Source organism: Squalius cephalus, assembly GCF_949319135.1.
Source record: "Squalius cephalus genome assembly, chromosome: 19".
Classification (NCBI taxonomy): domain Eukaryota; kingdom Metazoa; phylum Chordata; class Actinopteri; order Cypriniformes; family Leuciscidae; genus Squalius; species Squalius cephalus.
This window is the reverse complement of record NC_137140.1, coordinates 4,196,542-4,215,637: the sequence shown is the minus strand read 5'-3', so window position 1 is coordinate 4,215,637 and position 19,096 is coordinate 4,196,542. Positions and strand designations below refer to the sequence as shown.

The 19,096-nt window shown below is 43.9% G+C and overlaps 1 protein-coding gene across 4 annotated transcripts; it reads left to right on the top strand.

Annotated features, from left to right (window-relative positions):
- Positions 1–9,255: 9,255 nt before the first annotated feature.
- On the top strand, positions 9,256–18,454 carry cntd1 (cyclin N-terminal domain containing 1). 4 transcript variants are annotated; one of them, XM_079851845.1, is made up of 8 exons: positions 9,256–9,333; positions 10,439–10,631; positions 11,280–11,355; positions 11,431–11,611; positions 11,691–11,853; positions 11,927–12,071; positions 15,346–15,442; positions 15,550–18,448. In XM_079851845.1, the coding sequence occupies exons 2-8, from the start codon at positions 10,457–10,459 to the stop codon at positions 15,742–15,744; spliced, it is 1,032 nt and encodes a 343-aa protein (XP_079707971.1). In that variant the 5' UTR covers positions 9,256–9,333; positions 10,439–10,456; the 3' UTR covers positions 15,745–18,448. The 4 variants fall into 4 exon arrangements, with proteins under 4 accessions (XP_079707971.1, XP_079707969.1, XP_079707972.1 ...); XM_079851843.1 differs by lacking the exon at positions 9,256–9,333 and adding an exon at positions 10,162–10,212; XM_079851846.1 differs by lacking the exon at positions 9,256–9,333 and adding an exon at positions 10,169–10,212 and having other exon boundaries at positions 15,575–18,454.
- The last annotated feature ends 642 nt before the right edge of the window (positions 18,455–19,096 follow it).

Here is a 19,096-nt window from a genome sequence, read left to right as displayed (position 1 = left end):
AGGATCGCGTAGGTTTGTATAGACTTCTCACCTTTCCACAGTAACACGGGGGTGACCTTTAGAAAGACCCGTCCTGTATGGCTAGGTGGTGTCACATAGATGCGGTCACTGGAGGTTGTAACTAGCATGATGCTCGGGCCTTGCTGTGCTATGCGATGAAGAACTCTAAGATGCACGTCCCCACATTCTCCGCATGGTTTTCTCAATGTGCACTCATTACAATTGTGGTTGGTGCGTCCGCATTTCCAGCATCTCTTACTTTCTTTTATCCACTTGATAAGTCGCTCAGGTGGGCATTCAGTGATCTCATTGCACTGAGAGAGGTAGTGCTCTTCACTATGACAGAACAAACACAGGCGCTTTGTTCTCTGGACTAGTTGCTGGTTTGGAAGAGCCTCTGTTCGGACATGCTTTACTTCTTTAACCTCCTTGGGCTGATTACTACCATGATAAACGGAGATGGCCCGAGTCTGTGGCTTAATAATAGCTGGACGCTCTCTACGTGGAGCTGGAGCCTTCTCGGTGTGGTAGCGTTGAGCCATCTTTGATGAAAGCCGTTGGGCTTCGGCCTTGACCTTCAACCACTCTGCAAGATCGTGCAAATTATATGGATTAAGACTGTCCGTGTTCAGTCTTCCCCATAGTTGTAAGTGCTCTATGAATCCATCCCTGTAGTGTTTAGGGAGTTTACTAAGCAACCTGTCAACATGACCGGTACAGGTAAGCTCTCTTCCTTGTGGTCCCTCTAGAGACATAAGCATACCCACCAGAAGATCAATGTTAAGAGCAAAGTTCTGGAATGCTTTTGAGTCTCCAGCCTTGATATCTGGTAAGTTCATTAGAGCCGCAACTTCACTTTGTGCAAGCTGGTGAGGTTGGCCATATTGGCGCTGCAGGGCTGCCATGGCTGCTGTGTAAGGTGCAGGGTGATGACGGCATGCTTGGGCTATCAGCTTTGCTTCGTCAAGGACCAACTGCTCCATCAGCACGCGATACTTGTAATGTTCTGTGAGCTCAGTGTGGGGGTTCAGCAGATTATCAAGGGCTATTTTCAGATCTGTGAACTCTCTTTCACTGTCATTCACAAGTTTTGGTAGCGATGGGACTGGGACTGGTTGGAGCGGAGGTGCAGCAGGTCCTGGCTGATATACTGGACGTGCGTGTGAGGCCAGATATGGCATAGTGGATGCAACTGGAGGAGGATGCCAGTTCTGCACTGATGACTGAATGGAGGGCTGTGGTGTAGGTGTGCTGTACACTATATGAGCTGTAGTCGGAGATGTCTGCCACCGTACAGATTGATGTGGTTCCCTGGGCACCCCAAGGCATGGAATGAGCGTCTCTGTATTCAGTAACGGGATGGCAGGAACTGCAGTAGCCTTTGGCCTGACAATGGGTGGTGAGTAAGCTTGAGCCTGTTCCATTCGCTCGGAAAATGGAGAAACAGTGCCACTACTTGATGACTCACACTCTAACTGGCTGTTATCTCGGTGCTGTGGTACTGGAGATGTGTAATAAGAAGAAGAAGGAGATCTACCAACATCTAGCTGCTCCACCAGGCTGCTGAGCCCCATATCTATACTTCCCCCACTGACTATGGCAGTACCTCGTCCATACTGCAGAGATGATAACTTGTGTCTTGTCGGCTGGACCCCAGTCGAGGCGGGCTCGGCCTGCCCACTGAAGGTCAACGGTGCCGCTGCATGATCCATCTTCAGCTGCTGATATGTCTCGTGAGGCCCAGTAACTGGCAGAAGGGATTTAGGCAAGGCTACCTCATAAGCTTGCAGATATGAAGGGATCTGACGCGCTCTGGCTTGCATTTGAGCAGGATGCGTGGTATCTGGAGAATAACATGTTCTCTGTGGCTCCATGTCACCGTAGTGGCTATAGCATCCGGCTCGAAGGACCAAATATAAAGGACTCTATTTTGTGAAGTTAGGTGGAAGGCTAGTCCACTACGGAACTCCGGCAAGAAGTATGACAGGAGACAGAAGATTGTGAACTGTTTATCTCTTCAGGATGTGTCAATATACATGTCCAACATTATACAGCCATTAGCTATAACTGAGGTGGTAGAATGTGGTTTAGTCTGAAATGAACAAATAAATATATATAAGAATATGTATGAATACAGTAAACATAAAGATTCACCTCAGTATACATCATCTATACATGTTTATATTGTCCACAGCGCGGCAAATAGCGCTAAACATGTACACGTGAATTACACTGACATCACTCGCCTCCGAACACATTAATCACGATATGAACATAACGACAACAATCGGATGTACAGCTGCTACATGAAAGTGTTAATATATCTCGATATAACAGCTAAATATAAGGATAAATGAACTTACATTCATGCACGCACATTTACCACTCGTAGAAGATGGCGGCAGAAACGAAACTAAGAGAAAACTGAAACCGCTCTGGCGGAATGCACGTCAGCGCGCTGTTCGTGCGTAACAGCGTAATACAAATTAAAGGGCTACCAATACCAAATGTATAAGGAATTTAGTACATCGGTTCTCTCTAGAGAGGGAACGAGTGTTGCGTAAGTTTAGCTTACGCTACGGGAAAACTCCTTTTCTCGAGAATACTGAAGCAAAAAATTATCCCCTACGGGAACCCTATGTAAAGCGCCGTGCGTGCTGAATTTCAAACACTTATGTCCCAAGGGCAGTAGCCCGGGGCTCATGTAAAGTGAAGTAATCGCAATTGCATAATAGGGCGGGACGACTCGGTGTTATGAGATAGGTGCATATCTATACAGTTAAGGCAGTATGATCACCTTAAACTGCATAGGCCACAGGACCTGCAGCATATCAACAGTCTAATCAAACTGAGTTGGGTAGACAATGTTAATATAGCATCATCAGACTGAGAGCAGTCTGGCCTGTAAGGCGGGTACATCCAGGTTATAAAACCTTACAAATGTAGACAGCGAGGCCCAGCCTGCTGCCATACAAATGTCATGGATTGAAACCCCACTTGACCATGCCCACGATGAGGCCATACCTCTAGTCGAGTGGGCCCTCACCCCCAAGGGGCAGTTCAGACCCTTGGATGCATAAGCTGACGCAATAGCGTCCACTATCCATCTGGACAGGGTCTGTTTCGAGATGGCTAGCCCTTTGATGCGGCCACCGAACGAAACGAAAAGCTGCTTCGTTTGCCTAAATGTGGCGGAGCGCTCCACATAAATCCTTAATGCCCTCACCGGGCAGAGAAGGTTAACCCCTGCCTCACTATCAGAAATAGGGAGGGCCGAGAGGGAGATAACTTGCGCTCTGAAGGGAGTCGCAAGCACTTTTGGGACGTAACCGTGTCTTGGTTTGAGGATGACTTTAGAGTCATTAGGCCCAAATTCCAAGCACGTAGCACTTACTGAAAGCGTGTGCAGGTCACCCACCCGTTTTACTGAAGCTAGTGCCAGCAGAAAAGCGGTTTTAAATGACAGGTATTTTAGCTCCACCGCATGCAGTGGTTCAAACGGTTCGCCTTTCATGGCCTCGAGGACCGTGGAAAGGTCCCAAACCGGAACCGAGGGTGGTCGAGGAGGATTCAGCCTCCTAGCACCCCTGAGGAAACGAATTATGAGGTCGTTCTTTCCTAGCGACTGGCCATTTGCAGGTTTTGTGAACGCTGCTATGGCTGCCACGTACACTTTGAGCGTGGAAGGGGTTCTCCCACTGTCCAACAGCTCTTGTAGGAAAGAAAGAACCACCGTTACCTCACCTTTTAGCGGGTTTAAATCATGAGCTGAGCACCAATCAGCGAACACTGACCATTTAGACGTGTAAAGCCGTCTAGTAGACGGAGTTCTAGCCTCTGTGATCGTGTTCAGCACTCCCTCCGGGAGGTGCAATGGTGATAGTTGATTGCCCATACATGTAGAGCCCACAGCTTGGGGTATGGGTGCCAAATCGCGCCCTGGGCCTGAGACAGCAGGTCCTTTCTCAGCGGAATCGGTCATGGAGCCGTGCTCCCTAGTTCCATCAGTTCTGGGAAGCAGACTTGATTCTCCCATAGCGGAGCTATGAGGAGTATCGAGCATTTGCTCTCCCTGACTCGCTTGATTACCTGTGGTAACAAGGCGACCAGGGGAAACGCATAGAGAGGGCGTTTGGGCCAGTTTAGGGCCAGCGCATCCCTTTCTTTTGAGAAGAACATTGGGCAGTGAGCATTGGTTTGCGACGCGAACAGGTCTACCTCTGCTCTGCCGAAAATGTCCCAGATATTTCGCACCGTAAGGGGGTGCAGGGACCACTCTCCTGGGGAGAGTTTTGCCCTGGATAACATATCTGGGCCCACGTTCAGGACGCCCGGCACATGCGCCGCTCTCAGCGAGCGCAGATTGTGCTGGCTCCATATGAGGAGGCGTTTTGCTATTGCAAGCAGGCTCCGGGACCTGAGGCCGCCCTGGCGATTTATGTAGGATACCACCGACGTGTTGTCTGTCCTGACTAGAATGTGGTGGTTCCTTAGCGCAGGGAGGAAGAACTGAAGGGCATTCTCGACCGCTTTCATCTCTAGACAGTTTATGTGGAGACGCTTCTCCGCGTCTGACCACAGGCCGATAGAAGGTCTCCCCTCGTATAGGGTGCCCCAACCCGCGTTGGAAGCATCTGTCTAGACCACTTTTATTCGTGAGGCGATGCCCAGGTTCACGCCGGACTGGTACCAGCCGGTTCTCATCCACGGTTTCAGAGCGGAAACGCATGTCTGATTCACCGTGAGACGGAGCAGACCTGAGGTCCATGCTCACACTGGTACTCGCCGTCTCAACCATAGTTGAAAAGGGCGCATATTCAGCAAACCCAGCTGCAGTACCGTCGAGGCTGAGGCCATGAGACCCATCATCCTCTGGAACACTCTGAAAGGGAGATTTTTCCCCACAGTGAATGTCGCTGCCAGGCGCTGTATCACTGCCACGCGTTCCTGTGTCAGGCGCGCTCCCATAGAGCTGGAGTCCAGTTCTATCCCCAGAAAGGAAATTTTCTGGCTGGGGAGTAGAATGCTTTTGGTCCAGTTGACTCTGAGACCCAGCTGCTTGAGATGGGTCAGCAGTAGTGTTCTGTGTAACACCAATTCCTCTTTTGACTGTGCTATAATTAGCCAGTCATCCAGATAGTTCAGGACTCTCACGCCCCTTCGCCTGAGGGGCGCGAGCACCGTGTCCATGCACTTCGTAAATGTACGAGGTGCCAAAGACAGGCCGAAGGGAAGGACGGTGTACTGATAAGCCTGGCCCTCGAAGGCGAATCTCAAGAATGGCCTGTGCCGGGCTGCTATTTGGATCTGAAAATAAGCGTCCTTCAGATCCACTGATATAAACCAGTCCCCGGGTCGAATTCGAGCGAGAATTTGTCTGGTTGTAATCATTTTGAACGAACGCTTCATCAGCACTTTGTTCAAGTGTCTGAGATCTAGTATAGAGCAGAGCCCGCCATCCTTCTTTGGTACTAAGAAGTAACGGCTGTAAAACCCCGACTCGCTTTCTGCTGAGGGGACGGTTTCCACAGCCCCTTTTCTCAGTAAATTCGCTATCTCGGTGCGAAGTAGGTGTGCTACTTCCTGATTCACTGAGGTTTCGACCCGGGCTGTGAAGCGCGGTGGTCTGCGAGCGAACTGTAGCGAGTAGCCCTGCTTCACTATTTTTAGCACCCATTTCGAAGCCCCTGGGATGCTTTCCCACGATCTCGCGTGAATAGCCAGGGGTAGAATGAAATCTGGGTTCTGGTCGCTCAGATTCAGGGACCCGGAGACCCAGCCATGATGACGTACTTCGTTCATCATGTTCATTTCGAGTGGGGCATACAGTGCTTCGTGCAGTATTTCTGTAACTGGCACTCTGGCCGTGTGAGCGGGAAGATGCTTTAATACAGACACAGCTCTGTGAGCTCGCGGCGCGCGGTGCTGCGAGCTGTTCACAAAGTGTGCGCGCTGAGAGGCAGACACGTGACCTGCACTCACCACACTGCCAGCGCGCTCTGGGCTCATACACTGAGGCGCTATGTGTGTGCGTTGCGCAGATACAGTCATATTCACAAGCGGGGGTGGGCGCTGTACATCGGGCACATTTCCTACAATTAGAATATGAACGGCATGAGCCGGTTTGACTGATATGGACCCTGTGGTGGTGTGGGACACTGCATGGGTAGTGCTTGTGTGTAAGAGTGAACAATGGGAAGTGGGGCACGGCATGAGCCAGCTTTATTGTTTTCGACCTTGGATGAGTGTGACACACAGTGAGGGTAGTGTTTTTGTGCAGGGGTGGGCACTGGGCAGTGGGCACCTGTCCTAAATTTAAAACACCTTCGGCCTGAGCCGGAATATGACCCGGTATAATGCTCTTTTTGAGAAATATGTGGGTAGCCGTGAAAACAGCGTTTGTGTGCAGGCGAGCGAGTTGAGAAACTGGCTCGTTGGCTGCTAAATACACCCTTCGAGTCGCCTCTGCTGAGGGAACTGAGAGAGCGGTTTGTGCATACTTCGATGGCGGTCCGGCCGCAGCGAGACTTGACCATCGGCGCTTTCCTAGGGTGGCTAGGAAGACTTGGGAGGCTCAAAGCTTGGCGCGAGCTTGTGCCTGGGTACCCGGGCGGGAGGCGGTCTGCGGCGGTTGGTAGAGCGCGAGTGCTGACGTGCATCCCGAGCCTGGCGCTGTTGTGAGGCGGGCGGAGGAGGTGGTGGGGGCGCTGTTTTCCGAGCGGGAGGCTGCTTCCTAGCGCGGCCTGCTGCGGAACTGGAATGCCGCGGCAAAAAGTGACTCATAGCCTGAGACGTTTGCTGCACCTCAGTGTATCGCTCCGCGAAGCCCTTCACCGAGGGACCGAACAGACCAGTTGGTGACACGGGAGCGTCGAGGAAGGTGGCGCGGTCAGACTCAGACATGTCGGACAGCGTTAGCCATAGGTGACGCTCAGTGACTGTGAGAGCGGCCATGTTGCGGCTGATAGCCTGAGCAGCGGTCTTGGTAGCTCTGAGAGCTAAATCCGTCGCGCTTCTCAGATCCGTCACGCTCTCCGCAGATGGGCCAGCCTCGTCCAGCGACCGGAGAAGGTTGGCCTGATAAATCTGCAAAACGGCCATGGTATGCAGAGCGGAGGCAGCTTGACCGGCGGCGGCGTAGGCGTGACCAATCAGCGTTGAAGTCGTCCGGCAGGCTTTAGTAGGTAGACTCAGCTTGGACCGCCATCCCGCAGAGGGCGGGCACAAGTGAGTCGCTACAGCTTCCTCAACGGGAGGAACAGAAACATATCCCCTGTCTTTCGTGCCGTCAACCGCGGAGAGCGTCGAAGAGACAGAGGATCTTAGCCTGGCCGAGTACGGGGCTCCCCAAGACTTGGAGAGCTCATCGTGCAGCTCGGGGAGGAAGGGAGCGGGCCTCGAAACAGGTACAAAGCGGCGTCCAGGCAGAAATCAGCCATCCAACCTGTTAGGCGCGGGCTCCGTGGCTCCGTGGCGAACACACACAGAGGATAAAATTGAAAAGGATATGAGCGCCGGATAGCGCAGCAGGTACAGCGAGCGAAGGTGGCGAAAATCCAGCCGGGTCCTTGACTCTAGCTCGTCCCGCTGAAATGCTGTTCGACGGCGTTTGCTTCTCTCAGAGGATCCAGCGAAATCCTTCGCTGAAAGGAGACAAAATCACTTGTGCAACCTGTGTGAGGGGGTTTTATAGGTTAGCCACACCCCATTTTGGCGGGCTATGACGACAGCGCGGGAAGGCTTCCCATTGGCGCTGGAGTCATGCCAAGACGCACTGATAGGTTGCAGCAGTTGCCGCAGAGCAGCCAATAGGCGTGCGAGCTGTCTCACCTATGTCTGCCTGCTGCAGCAAATGCGTTTTACATTCTAAAAATTAAGGATAATTTTTTGCTTCAGTATTCTCAAGAAAAGGAGTTTTCCCGTAGCGTAAGCTAAACTTACGCAACACGAGAGTACTCTCGTAAGAGAACATCTCCAGTACATCTCCAGTTAACTGGCAGAGTATTAATTTCGTTCGTTTTCTAAATAAGAGACGATCTAGCGCTGAAATGTGTTTTTTAAATCAAGGGATCAAAGTGCTCGTTGCCGCTGCTGCTCGAGTGGCTCGTGCACATGCCGCACTGTCTTCACTTGGACGCGCGCTTCAATCCGTTGCGGATACTCTATTCGTTTTGTTGAAATCACAAAACATAATGCACACAAACGTGTCCCTGCTTGATATACAATCACTAATGAACACAATCGGTTTTTGATGAGAAAAAAAACTACGAGAAAAAAAAAAAAACTATGTGAGTGCGGATTCGAACCCAAAACCTCTGACACGCTAGGAGAAAGTTCTACCACTGGACCATTAAGATACACTGTAAAAAAATTCTAACCTCTCCAAGTCAAAATTTTCTAGTGAATGGTCACATCTAAATTTTTAAATTGGCCCAAGTGCAATTCTTGTTGCAATAGTCTGTTAACATTGGCTCAATGAGAAATAATACGTCAGACTAATTGAAAAATTTTGATGTTATCAGTCACTAGAAATTTTTGACTTGGGGATGTATTTTTTTTTTACAGTGTACACATTAATGAAGTAGGCGGATCTATGTGTGTATTCACACGAAAATTCTCGAGCTGACTTGATGTAAAGCCACTCGTTGCACAGTTGATTTTTTTCCCTCTGAAATAAATAGCAAAAAGTCATAGCTGAGACTATGTGCATAATTATGCTGTATTATTCTACTTGATAAAAACGTATTGCAGCGAGATTATGCGTGCAATAGAAGAACTAACGTTAAAACAGCTACGTCCATGTGACTGTTATTCATGCGCAATTGAGCATCCACATCAAAGAGCAGGGCCTCGCATTTCAAGTTCGCACAGGGCCTCGCACCCCACCTGCGACGGCACTGCTAGAAAGTAATATTCAGTTGTCATAAACAATTTCACCGCTAGATGGGAGAAAATCCTACACAGTGTAGCTTTAAGTCCACTAAAGGAGGGAGAGCGTTTTTGTATTTTATATATCTCAGGTTGATGTGCACGTTTATGTCACAAGCCTCAAATCGGAATTGATTTTTTGACATGCACATACTGCACAAATAATTTTCCCGTTGTTTGTGCATACTATTCTCCTATATTCCTTTTCTTTGTTTTAACGAGCAGACTTAATATGTATCTATTTCGGGTCCTGATTAGGAGATAACAAGCACATGAACCATCATGCTGTTCATATTTATCAAACAGTAAAAAACGCCCCGTCCCGCACCCAAAACAATGCATCTGTGGATAATGAACTGAGGACTGATGGGACGTTGTTCTGCTTCACTTCACAGAAGATGAGTGGTAGGAGAATTTTAGAATAACACAAGTCATTTATGACATTTTATTTAACAACTGCAGCTCATTACAGAGGAGGCACAGAAGCTGCACATGAGGTGGCATTCAGGTGTATTTCCACTGACTTCTTCCAAGCTTCACTTGTTTAATGCAACTCAGAGACATGTAATTGCATAAATATTGTTAAATAGATGTTTGCTTGTGCTTCATTTATTTTTTTTTAACTAAATGCTTAAAATAATTATTTTAATTATTAACTCTAACCCTAATGGTCAGAAAAAACATTTAGTTTTAATTTCACAATAGGCCATATAGATTAAATTAGATTACATTGTTTACTCATGTTTAAAATTATACAAGTTTGGATGTTTGAAATAAATAATTTTGAAATCCTCTCGACTGCCAGGTTTGATTGCGTAAAGTTGTGTGACAATTTGATGCAAGTTCAGTTATATATCTTTTGATGTAGATCAGTGTTTTTTAAGCTTCTTCTTCTTCTTTGCATTTTTATTATTTAGTTACTGTATTTTACTATAACTTCATTTAAATAATTACAATTATTGCAATATTTTTTTCATTCATGAAAAATTTAGCCCCATGAGCCCCATTTTATGTAAATCACATAGTCCATGAACAAGCAGCATGTGTATCATAGGTGTAGATGCATAATACGTATTAACTACTTTAGTGAATTTAGTTTTGTTACATTTATTGTATTCTTGCATATTGTATTTGGGCCTTTATTGAACCACAGCCCTGGAAGAAATTTATTCAGAAGAAAACGTTGACCAGACCACAACAAACAAAACGTTGATGGTGTTGTCACGTGGATCATGATACTTTTCTCAACGCTACTAAGAACGGACAAATCACACAGTCGTTATGGTAATTGATTAAGGAATTTCGAAGAAACAAACAAACAATGATTTTATTGAAATCCCTTTCTAATATTTATATTCTTGTGTCTGTTATAAAGTCTCAAAATTATAGGTTTGAATAATTATATCTTGGTATATGAATATATCAATTATGACAAATTTGGCTCTCTCAGTTAAAGCGCGCCACCTGGTGGAAATCGATGTTTTTTATTGTATGTTGTGTGTCTAAATAGAAAAATCTTTACGAACAAATGGCGCCAACTCCTGTGTTTTCCTCGCCCACAAAGGAGCAGAGAAACCTGAGATTTGGATTGGTGTCGTTAGACATTTTAACCGACATTCTGTCCAACCTCAACAAGAGAAACAAATCCAACTTGGAAAATGTGCCAGATCTCTGTGGATGTCTCAAAGAAAGGAGAATAGTGGGTGAGTGTGTTGGCCTCAAACTAGCACACTGGTAATATGTTAGTGAATTATTAACATATTTATAAACAATGTTCTTAACGTGATTCAGTAGTCTACCGACATATCTGCCTATATCTTTTGATTGTCCGATAAGTGTTCTTGTAAAATTATTGGCGGAAGAGGGACTTTTATTTTGCTGCCGCTTAGAAACTCATCAAAGTTACGGAATTTTAGAGACATGTGTTATGTTCATTTAGCAACACACCCCTATTTTATTAAGAGGGTTATTGATTCTGTATAAATAAAAATATGAGCAGGTTTTTCTAAGTAGGCTATAGTTAAATAATTTACAAAGTAGATGTCAAATTTAAGATATCAATTAAAAGTATTTAATGCAATGATTTTGATATTTACAAAATTCTAAATTTCTAAAGACTGTCTAAAATCGCAAAATATTAAATTAATAATTATTTTATTCCCTTGTTTTTAACAGAAATAAATAAATTTGCAAGTAATTATGAGGAAAATCGAATAAATACACTTGAGCTTACATAAAAGCATAGATATTAACAGCCATGTTCCTATAGTATTGCAATATAACGGCATATCCAAAACATTGTACTATTACATTGATAATTTTTTGTTCACCCTCATCTATTCGGTCCACAGAGTGTGTATTTCGTCTTTGTGAAGAGCTGGGACTGAACCCTGTGGTTGGATATCAGGCCATCGAAATACTGGAGAGGTAATTTAAAGAATCTCGATTGAACATTTTTCATAATAAATAAGTTTAAAACGTCTTCACTTTGTCATGCTCTAGGTTCACGGCCAAATATATTGAAGATCTAATCCACAGCCAGAAAGGTCAGCTGACGCAAGGTGCTTCATCTGAGGACCCAGAGAACCACGAGGATCTCATCTTCCAAACACTCAAGAAGAAGCTCTTTCTCTTCATCCTCTCGAGCGTTCAGATAGCCAGCAAACTGGACCTGTACTCAAATGTATGTTCAGCTCATAAATTACAACAAAACAAAATTTCAATGTGTTATGTTGTGATTTGCTCTATTTGCATTCATCTAGGTGGTTAATAATGACATCGGAATGAGATTTCTGCAGGCAGTCAATTACCCTTCCTCTAAAGAGCAACTCTTGGACTCGGAGATTCTCATTTTAAAAACTCTCGACTTTAATTTGAATGTCCCAAATCCTGTAACGTTCGTGGAGACCCTTTTGGAAGTGCTGGGTAAGATTAGATACAGTGTTTTTCTCAGGTAGCAGCTGTAAATGGAGCTCAGATGTTTTGTGCTCTCACACAGGCCATAATGATGCAACAGTCCCTGTGGCACAGCTGCATCGTCTGTGTGTGCATGTACTGCAGTTCATTTACCTGCAGAGGGAGACAATCTACACCTCATTGCTCATATCTGCCACCGGATGCCCCAGTCCTTCTGATGAGCAAAGGTACAGGCTATCTCCTGAATTTTCTGCTGTTTCCCCACCCTATTGACTCTCTCTACTCGTAAAGGATGCTCTTAAAGGTAAAGGTTGGGATTTTTGTTGAGAAAACTATAAATTTATTTATTCATATTTCATGAAACCAGTTTCAGGGACTGTATAAGTTTGAGTTTAGTTTGAGCAGTTTGATTGTTTTTTAGCAGTGTTATGGTAACTTACTCTATATGGCTGGTCATGAGCAGGTTTTATTCTGGGTTAGAGATCGCGAAGAAAACTGGATCAATCAGCTTTGACTAAAGTGACACTAATCTGAGGCATTAAAGCCACCCTTGTATCTTTTTTTCTTCAAACTTAAAGGGATATTTCACCGCTGGAAAGATGAATGTGTATTTAAATTAGGTCATTTATGTAGTAGAAATGTGAGATTATTTTAGAAGTTGGTGCCTTCTAGACTGAGAAAAGCCTGTAGTCTCCGGCCAAAAAAGCCTCTGATGTCGGAAAATGGCTGAAAGATTTTTGTGTCATCTGAGGTTTTTTTCCAGACACACAATACAGAAATCTCTCGTCTCAGGGGGACATGAGGGAGGGAAGCACGGTCACTTGAAAATACTACCGGGTTTCGACTGATACAAAGCTTAATGCTAATTGGTGAAGTATCCCTTTAAAGGGTTAGTTCACCTAAAAATTAAACTTCTGTCAGTAATTCCTCACCTTCATGTCGTTCTAAACCCGTAAGACTTTCGTTCATCTTCAGAACACAAATGAAGATCTTTTAATGAAATCTGAGAGCTTTCTGTCCCTCCATTGACAGCTACGCAACTACCACTTTAAAAAGTTCATAAAGAGATCATAAAACTAATCGATATGATGAACAGATTGAATTTAGGCTTTTATTTACATATAAACATTGATCAGCGAACATAAACAGAAGCTCAACCGATCCTGCTTGATGCGCAAGAATGAACCTCATTGGCTCTCGGTGAAGCTCAAACGCTCTACGTAACACGAGAATGAACCTCATTGGCTCGCGCTGAAGCTCAAACGAACATGCTTGAGCTTCCATTTACCACAACTAATGTGGGCATTGATGATTTTTTATATGTGAATAAAAGGCTAAATTCAGTCAAGATCAAGACTGAAGATGTTATTCTACTTTCAGATCAAGATGTTATTGCTACTTTATTGTGAAGTGATTTTTGTATTCATTTAATTATATACTTTATTTTATCTTCCTTAAACTTTTGTGGCAGCAGTTGTGTTTTTTCTTGCCTTGTAAATGTGTTATTCATAACAATATCTCCTTCACCAGAGAAGTGAATTGCGCCGACTCTCTCATGAAAAGTTAGTCAAACTGACGCGCTTCATGTTTCGTGTGATTGGCTGTTCACTGCACATGTCACACTTTCAGGAGCATGTGCTTAATTTAACTGTGCTTCAAACCCTGACTGTGTCTGAAATCGCCCCCTATATCCTTAAATAGGGCACTATATGAGGGGACAGCCATTTGTAGTGGTGTCCGAAACCATAGTGGACATTATCAAGGGCACTCATTCAATTCCATAATAATATATAATAATATAATAATCCGCAATAACGCGTGTACAACTGATGTACGCTCAAAGCCTAGAGAATACCCATAATGCACTGTGAGGGTCAAACCAAATGAATTCCCATGCCAGATGATGGCGCCCGCATCTGAATCATCCATCCATCCATTTTCCAAACCGCTGGTCTAATGTGGCTACAGTAAGATCAGGTATAAATAATTGATTATGATATATTTTTTTACATGCTGGTTTTCATGACAGAGATCAAGATAAATCTTTTCATTACTACTGAAGCTGCCAGTTTGCTACGCGACCACGCCCACACACACACATTCATTCACAAAACACACACACACAGTGCAAGGGAGCGTCAATGAATTCCTCAACCGTGACAAAACTATGCAAAAGCAGAAACCCTTTCGTCGCACTCAGTGTCCGAATTCACTCACTCGTTTTCATTCACTCCTTCAAGTGGACTATATTAGTGGAGTAATGTAGGGAATAGTGAATGAGGGTATAGGGGGCGATTTCAGACACAGCTCCTGATGTTAAAGGGTTAGTTCACCCAAAAATGAAAATTCTGTCAGTAATTACTCTCCCTCATGTTGTTCCAAACCCGTAAGACTTTCGTTCATCTTCGGAACACAAATTAAGATATTTTTTTATTAAATCTGAGAGCTGGAGAGCGTAGTGTAACAGCGCAGCGCTTCTGAGTTGTACGTCAGAACGGAGGCTCACTATTGGCCGACGCTGGTCATGTGTGTGATGCATGTGATGCTGGCCAATAGTGAGCCTCCGTTCTGACGTACAACAAGTATTCTCGTCGCTTGATAAACTTAAGGTGATGATACACAGGGCAACTTTTTGAGCAGTGTTGCTGGGCAATCTTGCCGAGCGATTGTTGCTTGGGCACTTTCCCATTGAAAATGGGAAATAAATGGATAATTTAGATCGGTCGTGGGCCCTGTGTCTCATCTGGTTGCCCGTTGACGGCAACATTGCTCAAAAAGTTGCCCTGTGTATCATCACCTTTAAGGTTGAGCCACTGTAGTCACTTGGACTATTTTAACGATGTCTTTACTAATTTTCTGGGCCAAGTTTCAATTACAGAGAAGCCTATGAAGAAGTGAGACAGCTCTCAGATTTAATAAAAATATCTTAATTTGTGTTCTGAAGATGAACGAAAGTCTTACGGGGTCGGTACAACATGAGGGAGAGTAATTACTGACAGAATCTTCATTTTTGGGTGAACTAACCTTTTAAACAGAGAGAATTCAGTGAGCGCTTTGAACCATCTGAACGTGATCTAAACCAGGTTGGATTTGTAGGGTTTTGTCTCCTATTCTCAAACTCAGAGTTTGTTCAGCTGGCTTTGTTTAACAGGTTATTGACATCGGTGCTTTCAATATATTTCTCAGTTGTCCAACTTTTGGTTCAGCCAACGTAATGCATATACCTAGTAATGCCCAAGCAACCGTATAACAACATGCTAAAAACCTCTAAGAACACCATTGCCCTCCCATCTGCCCACAACTCATGCCGGTGTGTTTTGCTCTCGCATTTCATTCGGGAAATGTAAATCTAGTTAATATATTTGCTGTTTGGTGGTGCATGAATTACACACTTCTCCTTCAATAAGGCCATTACTCATTCTGAGGTAAACGTCGCACCGCTTTGTGGTGGAACCTGCCATGGCCTGGGGAAATATGAAGGATATTTTGTGTTTGTAACAGAGCCAAGTTTGTGTCAGTGACGGAGGATTTCATGCTTCTGGGAGTTGGAGTCATTGCTGTGGCCGCCTTCATTCATCATATCTCAACATGGGAAAAGGTACAGAACAGCTTCTGAATCTACATCATGATTCAGTCAGTCAGTTGTGAAGTGTTTTTAAATAATATGTTACTTGCTTCAAACTTGACAATCTTAAAGGGTTCTAGTGTGTTTGGTTCATGTGCACTGCAGGTAGTGGAGGAGCTGACAGGGATAACAGGGATTTCAGGCCAGAGTATCAAGGACTTTGCGTATGTCACCCTGACACACATCACCAAGACCAAATCCATGTGACACTTGAAGTCAGAAAAATGAAGTGTGAGGAACAGATTAGAGCAAGAGTGCAGATAAAAGAAGACTAGTGATGGTAACTGTACATGAACAATATTACTTTCTATTTTGATTTCTCTCTCTCAAAAAAAAATTCAGTCTATTGTGAATGAACAATGTAAAGATAAAACATTGCAATAAAATAACTTGTTATTCACAATTTATTATGCAACGATTTCTAAAAGAAATGAATGTGTGAGGAGGCTTGTATATCAGATGATGCAGTGTGAAATGGATAGCAATCATAATTTAATAATATTTTCAACATTTTATTTTATTATACCTATATTTTGCTATAAATAAGCCATGAACAAAGCATATAAATTGTGTGGATTGTGAGATTGGCAGAGACATACTTCTTCCTGCTTAAGTCTCCTAATTTCTTTACTCATTCACAAGACTCAAAACTAATTAAAGCTGCAAGCAGCGATGAAAAGGGCCCTCGCACCCCTGCCACCGCCACCCGGCGCCTTTAGGAAATGCCTTAAGATTACACTCACCAAATTTGAAGAGGATCAGATCAAAACTGTAGGAGGAGTACGTTAAAGTACAACATCAGGAAATTACGAAAAATGTCCAAAATCTAGGAGGAAGTTCAAAATAGATCACTTCCTGTTGTGTTTAGGGCTATGCTCCAAGAGACTTTTCTGTAGGTATTGGGTCAATACATGCATGTACCAAATTTCATACCTGTACGTGAAACCAGGAGCCGGGGCAAAATGTGGGGGCAATAATTTACCGAATTTGCCCCCCCCAATTCTGAAAACCATATCACACGTAAATTTTCACCACTTCTGAGGCGTGTGCAAAGTTTCATGATTTTTCGAGCATGTTTTGTATTTGCCACACTTCCTGCTACCAGCAGGTGGCGCTATTGCTATAACCAAATATGAGCATGGTCATGTGTTCAGGACAGGACTCTTATCAAACATGTGAAGTTTGGGGCAGATTGGACATTGAATGCCTGAGCTACTGCAGGCTGTCTGTGGTTGCCTAGCAACATCGGAACTGCATTCAACATTAAAATTGAACTTATCTGATCATGCATATATCACCAGAAGGCCGAAATTGGGTGAACGTTTGTCAGGCCGCCGAGGGCACACCCTTCGACGAAAACTCTAGATCTTCGCAATTTAACGTCACAAAGGCCTTAAGATTACACTCACCAAATTTGAAGAGGATCAGATCAAATCTGTAGGAGGAGTTCGTTAAAGTACAACATCAGGAAATTCCGAAAAATGCCCAAAATCTAGGAGGAAGTTCAAAATAGCTCACTTCCTGTTGTGTTTAGGGCTATGCTCCAAGAGACTTTTCTGTAGGTATTGGGTCATTACATGTATGTACCAAATTTCATACCTGTACGTGAAACCAGGAGCCGGGGCAAAATGTGGGGGCAATAATTTACCGAATTTGCCCCCCCCAATTCTGAAAACCATATCACACGTAAATTTTCACCACTTCTGAAGCGTGTGCAAAGTTTCATGAGTTTTCGAGCATGTTTAGGCCCTCTAAAAAGCGATTCACTTTGGAGAAGAAGAAGAAGAATAATAATTAAAGCTGCAAGCAGCGATGAAAAGGGCCCTCGCACCCCTGCCACCGCCACCCGGCACCTTTAGGAAAGGCCTTAAGATTACACTCACCAAATTTGAAGAGGATCAGATCAAAACTGTAGGAGGAGTTTGTTAAAGTACAACATCAGGAAATGGCAAAAACTGCCCAAAATCTGACAGGAAGTTCAAAATAACTGACTTCCTGTTGTGTTTAGGGCTATGCTCCAAGAGACTTTTTTGTAGGTATTGGGTCTTTACATGTGTGTACCAAATTTCATACCTGTACGTGAAACGTCGAGCCGGGGCAAAATGTAGGGGCAATAAGTAAGCCATTTTGCCCCACCCAATTTTTAAAACCACATCACACGTAAATTGTCACCACTTCTGAAGCGTGTGCAAAGTTTCATGATTTTTCGAGCACGTTTTGTATTTGCCACACTTCCTGCTACCAGCAGGTGGTGCTATTGCTATAATCATAATGAGCATTGGCATGTGTTCAGGACAGGAGTCTTATCAAACATGTGAAGTTTGTGGCAGATTGAAAATTGTATGCCTGAGTTACTGCAGGCTGTCTGTGGTTGCCTAGCAACATCAGAACTGCAAGCAACATTAATATTGAACTTATCTGATCATGCATATATCACCAAAAGGCCGAAATTGGGTGAACTAGTGCAAAAAATGCCCGTGCAAAATCAGTTTTTGTGTGTGTTTTTAGTAATTGTTGGTTTGGTGTGTGCTCATTGTTACAATTACACAGCAAAAGTTCAGTGACATTTTTATTTGTGCATGGTAAAAAGCACACAGTGAACTCCGAGAAAACGCTATGCTTGAGCAAACAGTTTGTGAATAGGCAACTACAAATGATGCCCGTGAAAGAGACTGTGAACGCATTGAATAGGATATGTTTAGTTGGTGAATAGCATAGGCTATTATTACACAGTAGCGACAACGTTAAGCGCACCAGAATGAAATATAATATTCAGAAGTAAACACTAACAGCATAGCTGACATACAGATTCAGTTTACATCCACAAATGAATAAGCACCTCGATTCAGGGAGCAGTGCAAAGTGCCCGTGCAAAATCAGTTTTTGTGAGCTGATCGCCGTCAAAAAAGTTCAGGAGATATTTCTTGCGATGGCAATATGATCAAAAATAACTTTATATTGATTCAATGGATTAATAGCATTTTGAAAAAAAAAAAAAAAAGTCATGAATTTATTGCATTTTTGGGAAAAAATAATCCGTTTTTATAATAAATCTTAAAAAATTCAAATCCAGATTTTGATTTTCAATGTTGTTATAACCTAAAGATTCTATGTGAAAGTTTGAAACAGAAAATAGTGGTTTTCACACATTTAGTGGTTATCTCACATTCGAGAGATATGCGAATAACACACAGACAGACAGACGGACGTTTCTGTAATTTATAGATAGATGGATTTATCACGTTCGGGAACCAAACTATAATATTCAGAAGTAAACAGTGTAGCTGACTGAGTGTTTATGTCAGAATGTTTATTTTTAAACCACAGCCTTCTTGGGGCTTCTTTGACCGATACAACTCTCTAATGTCAGAATGTTTATTTTTAAACCACAACCTTCTAAAAATGATATATTTAACGATATCTTTTGCATTTCTCATCCAAACAATGTCAAACTTGGCACTGCACTTACTCGTGCCCGTGGCGAGACACCTGTCGAGTTTGAAATCAATCGGACTAACGGTTCGAGAGATATGCGAGGAACAGACACACACACACACAGACAGACAGACAGACAGACGTTCCTGTAATTTATAGATAGATGTTTGTCAGGCCGCCGAGGGCACACCC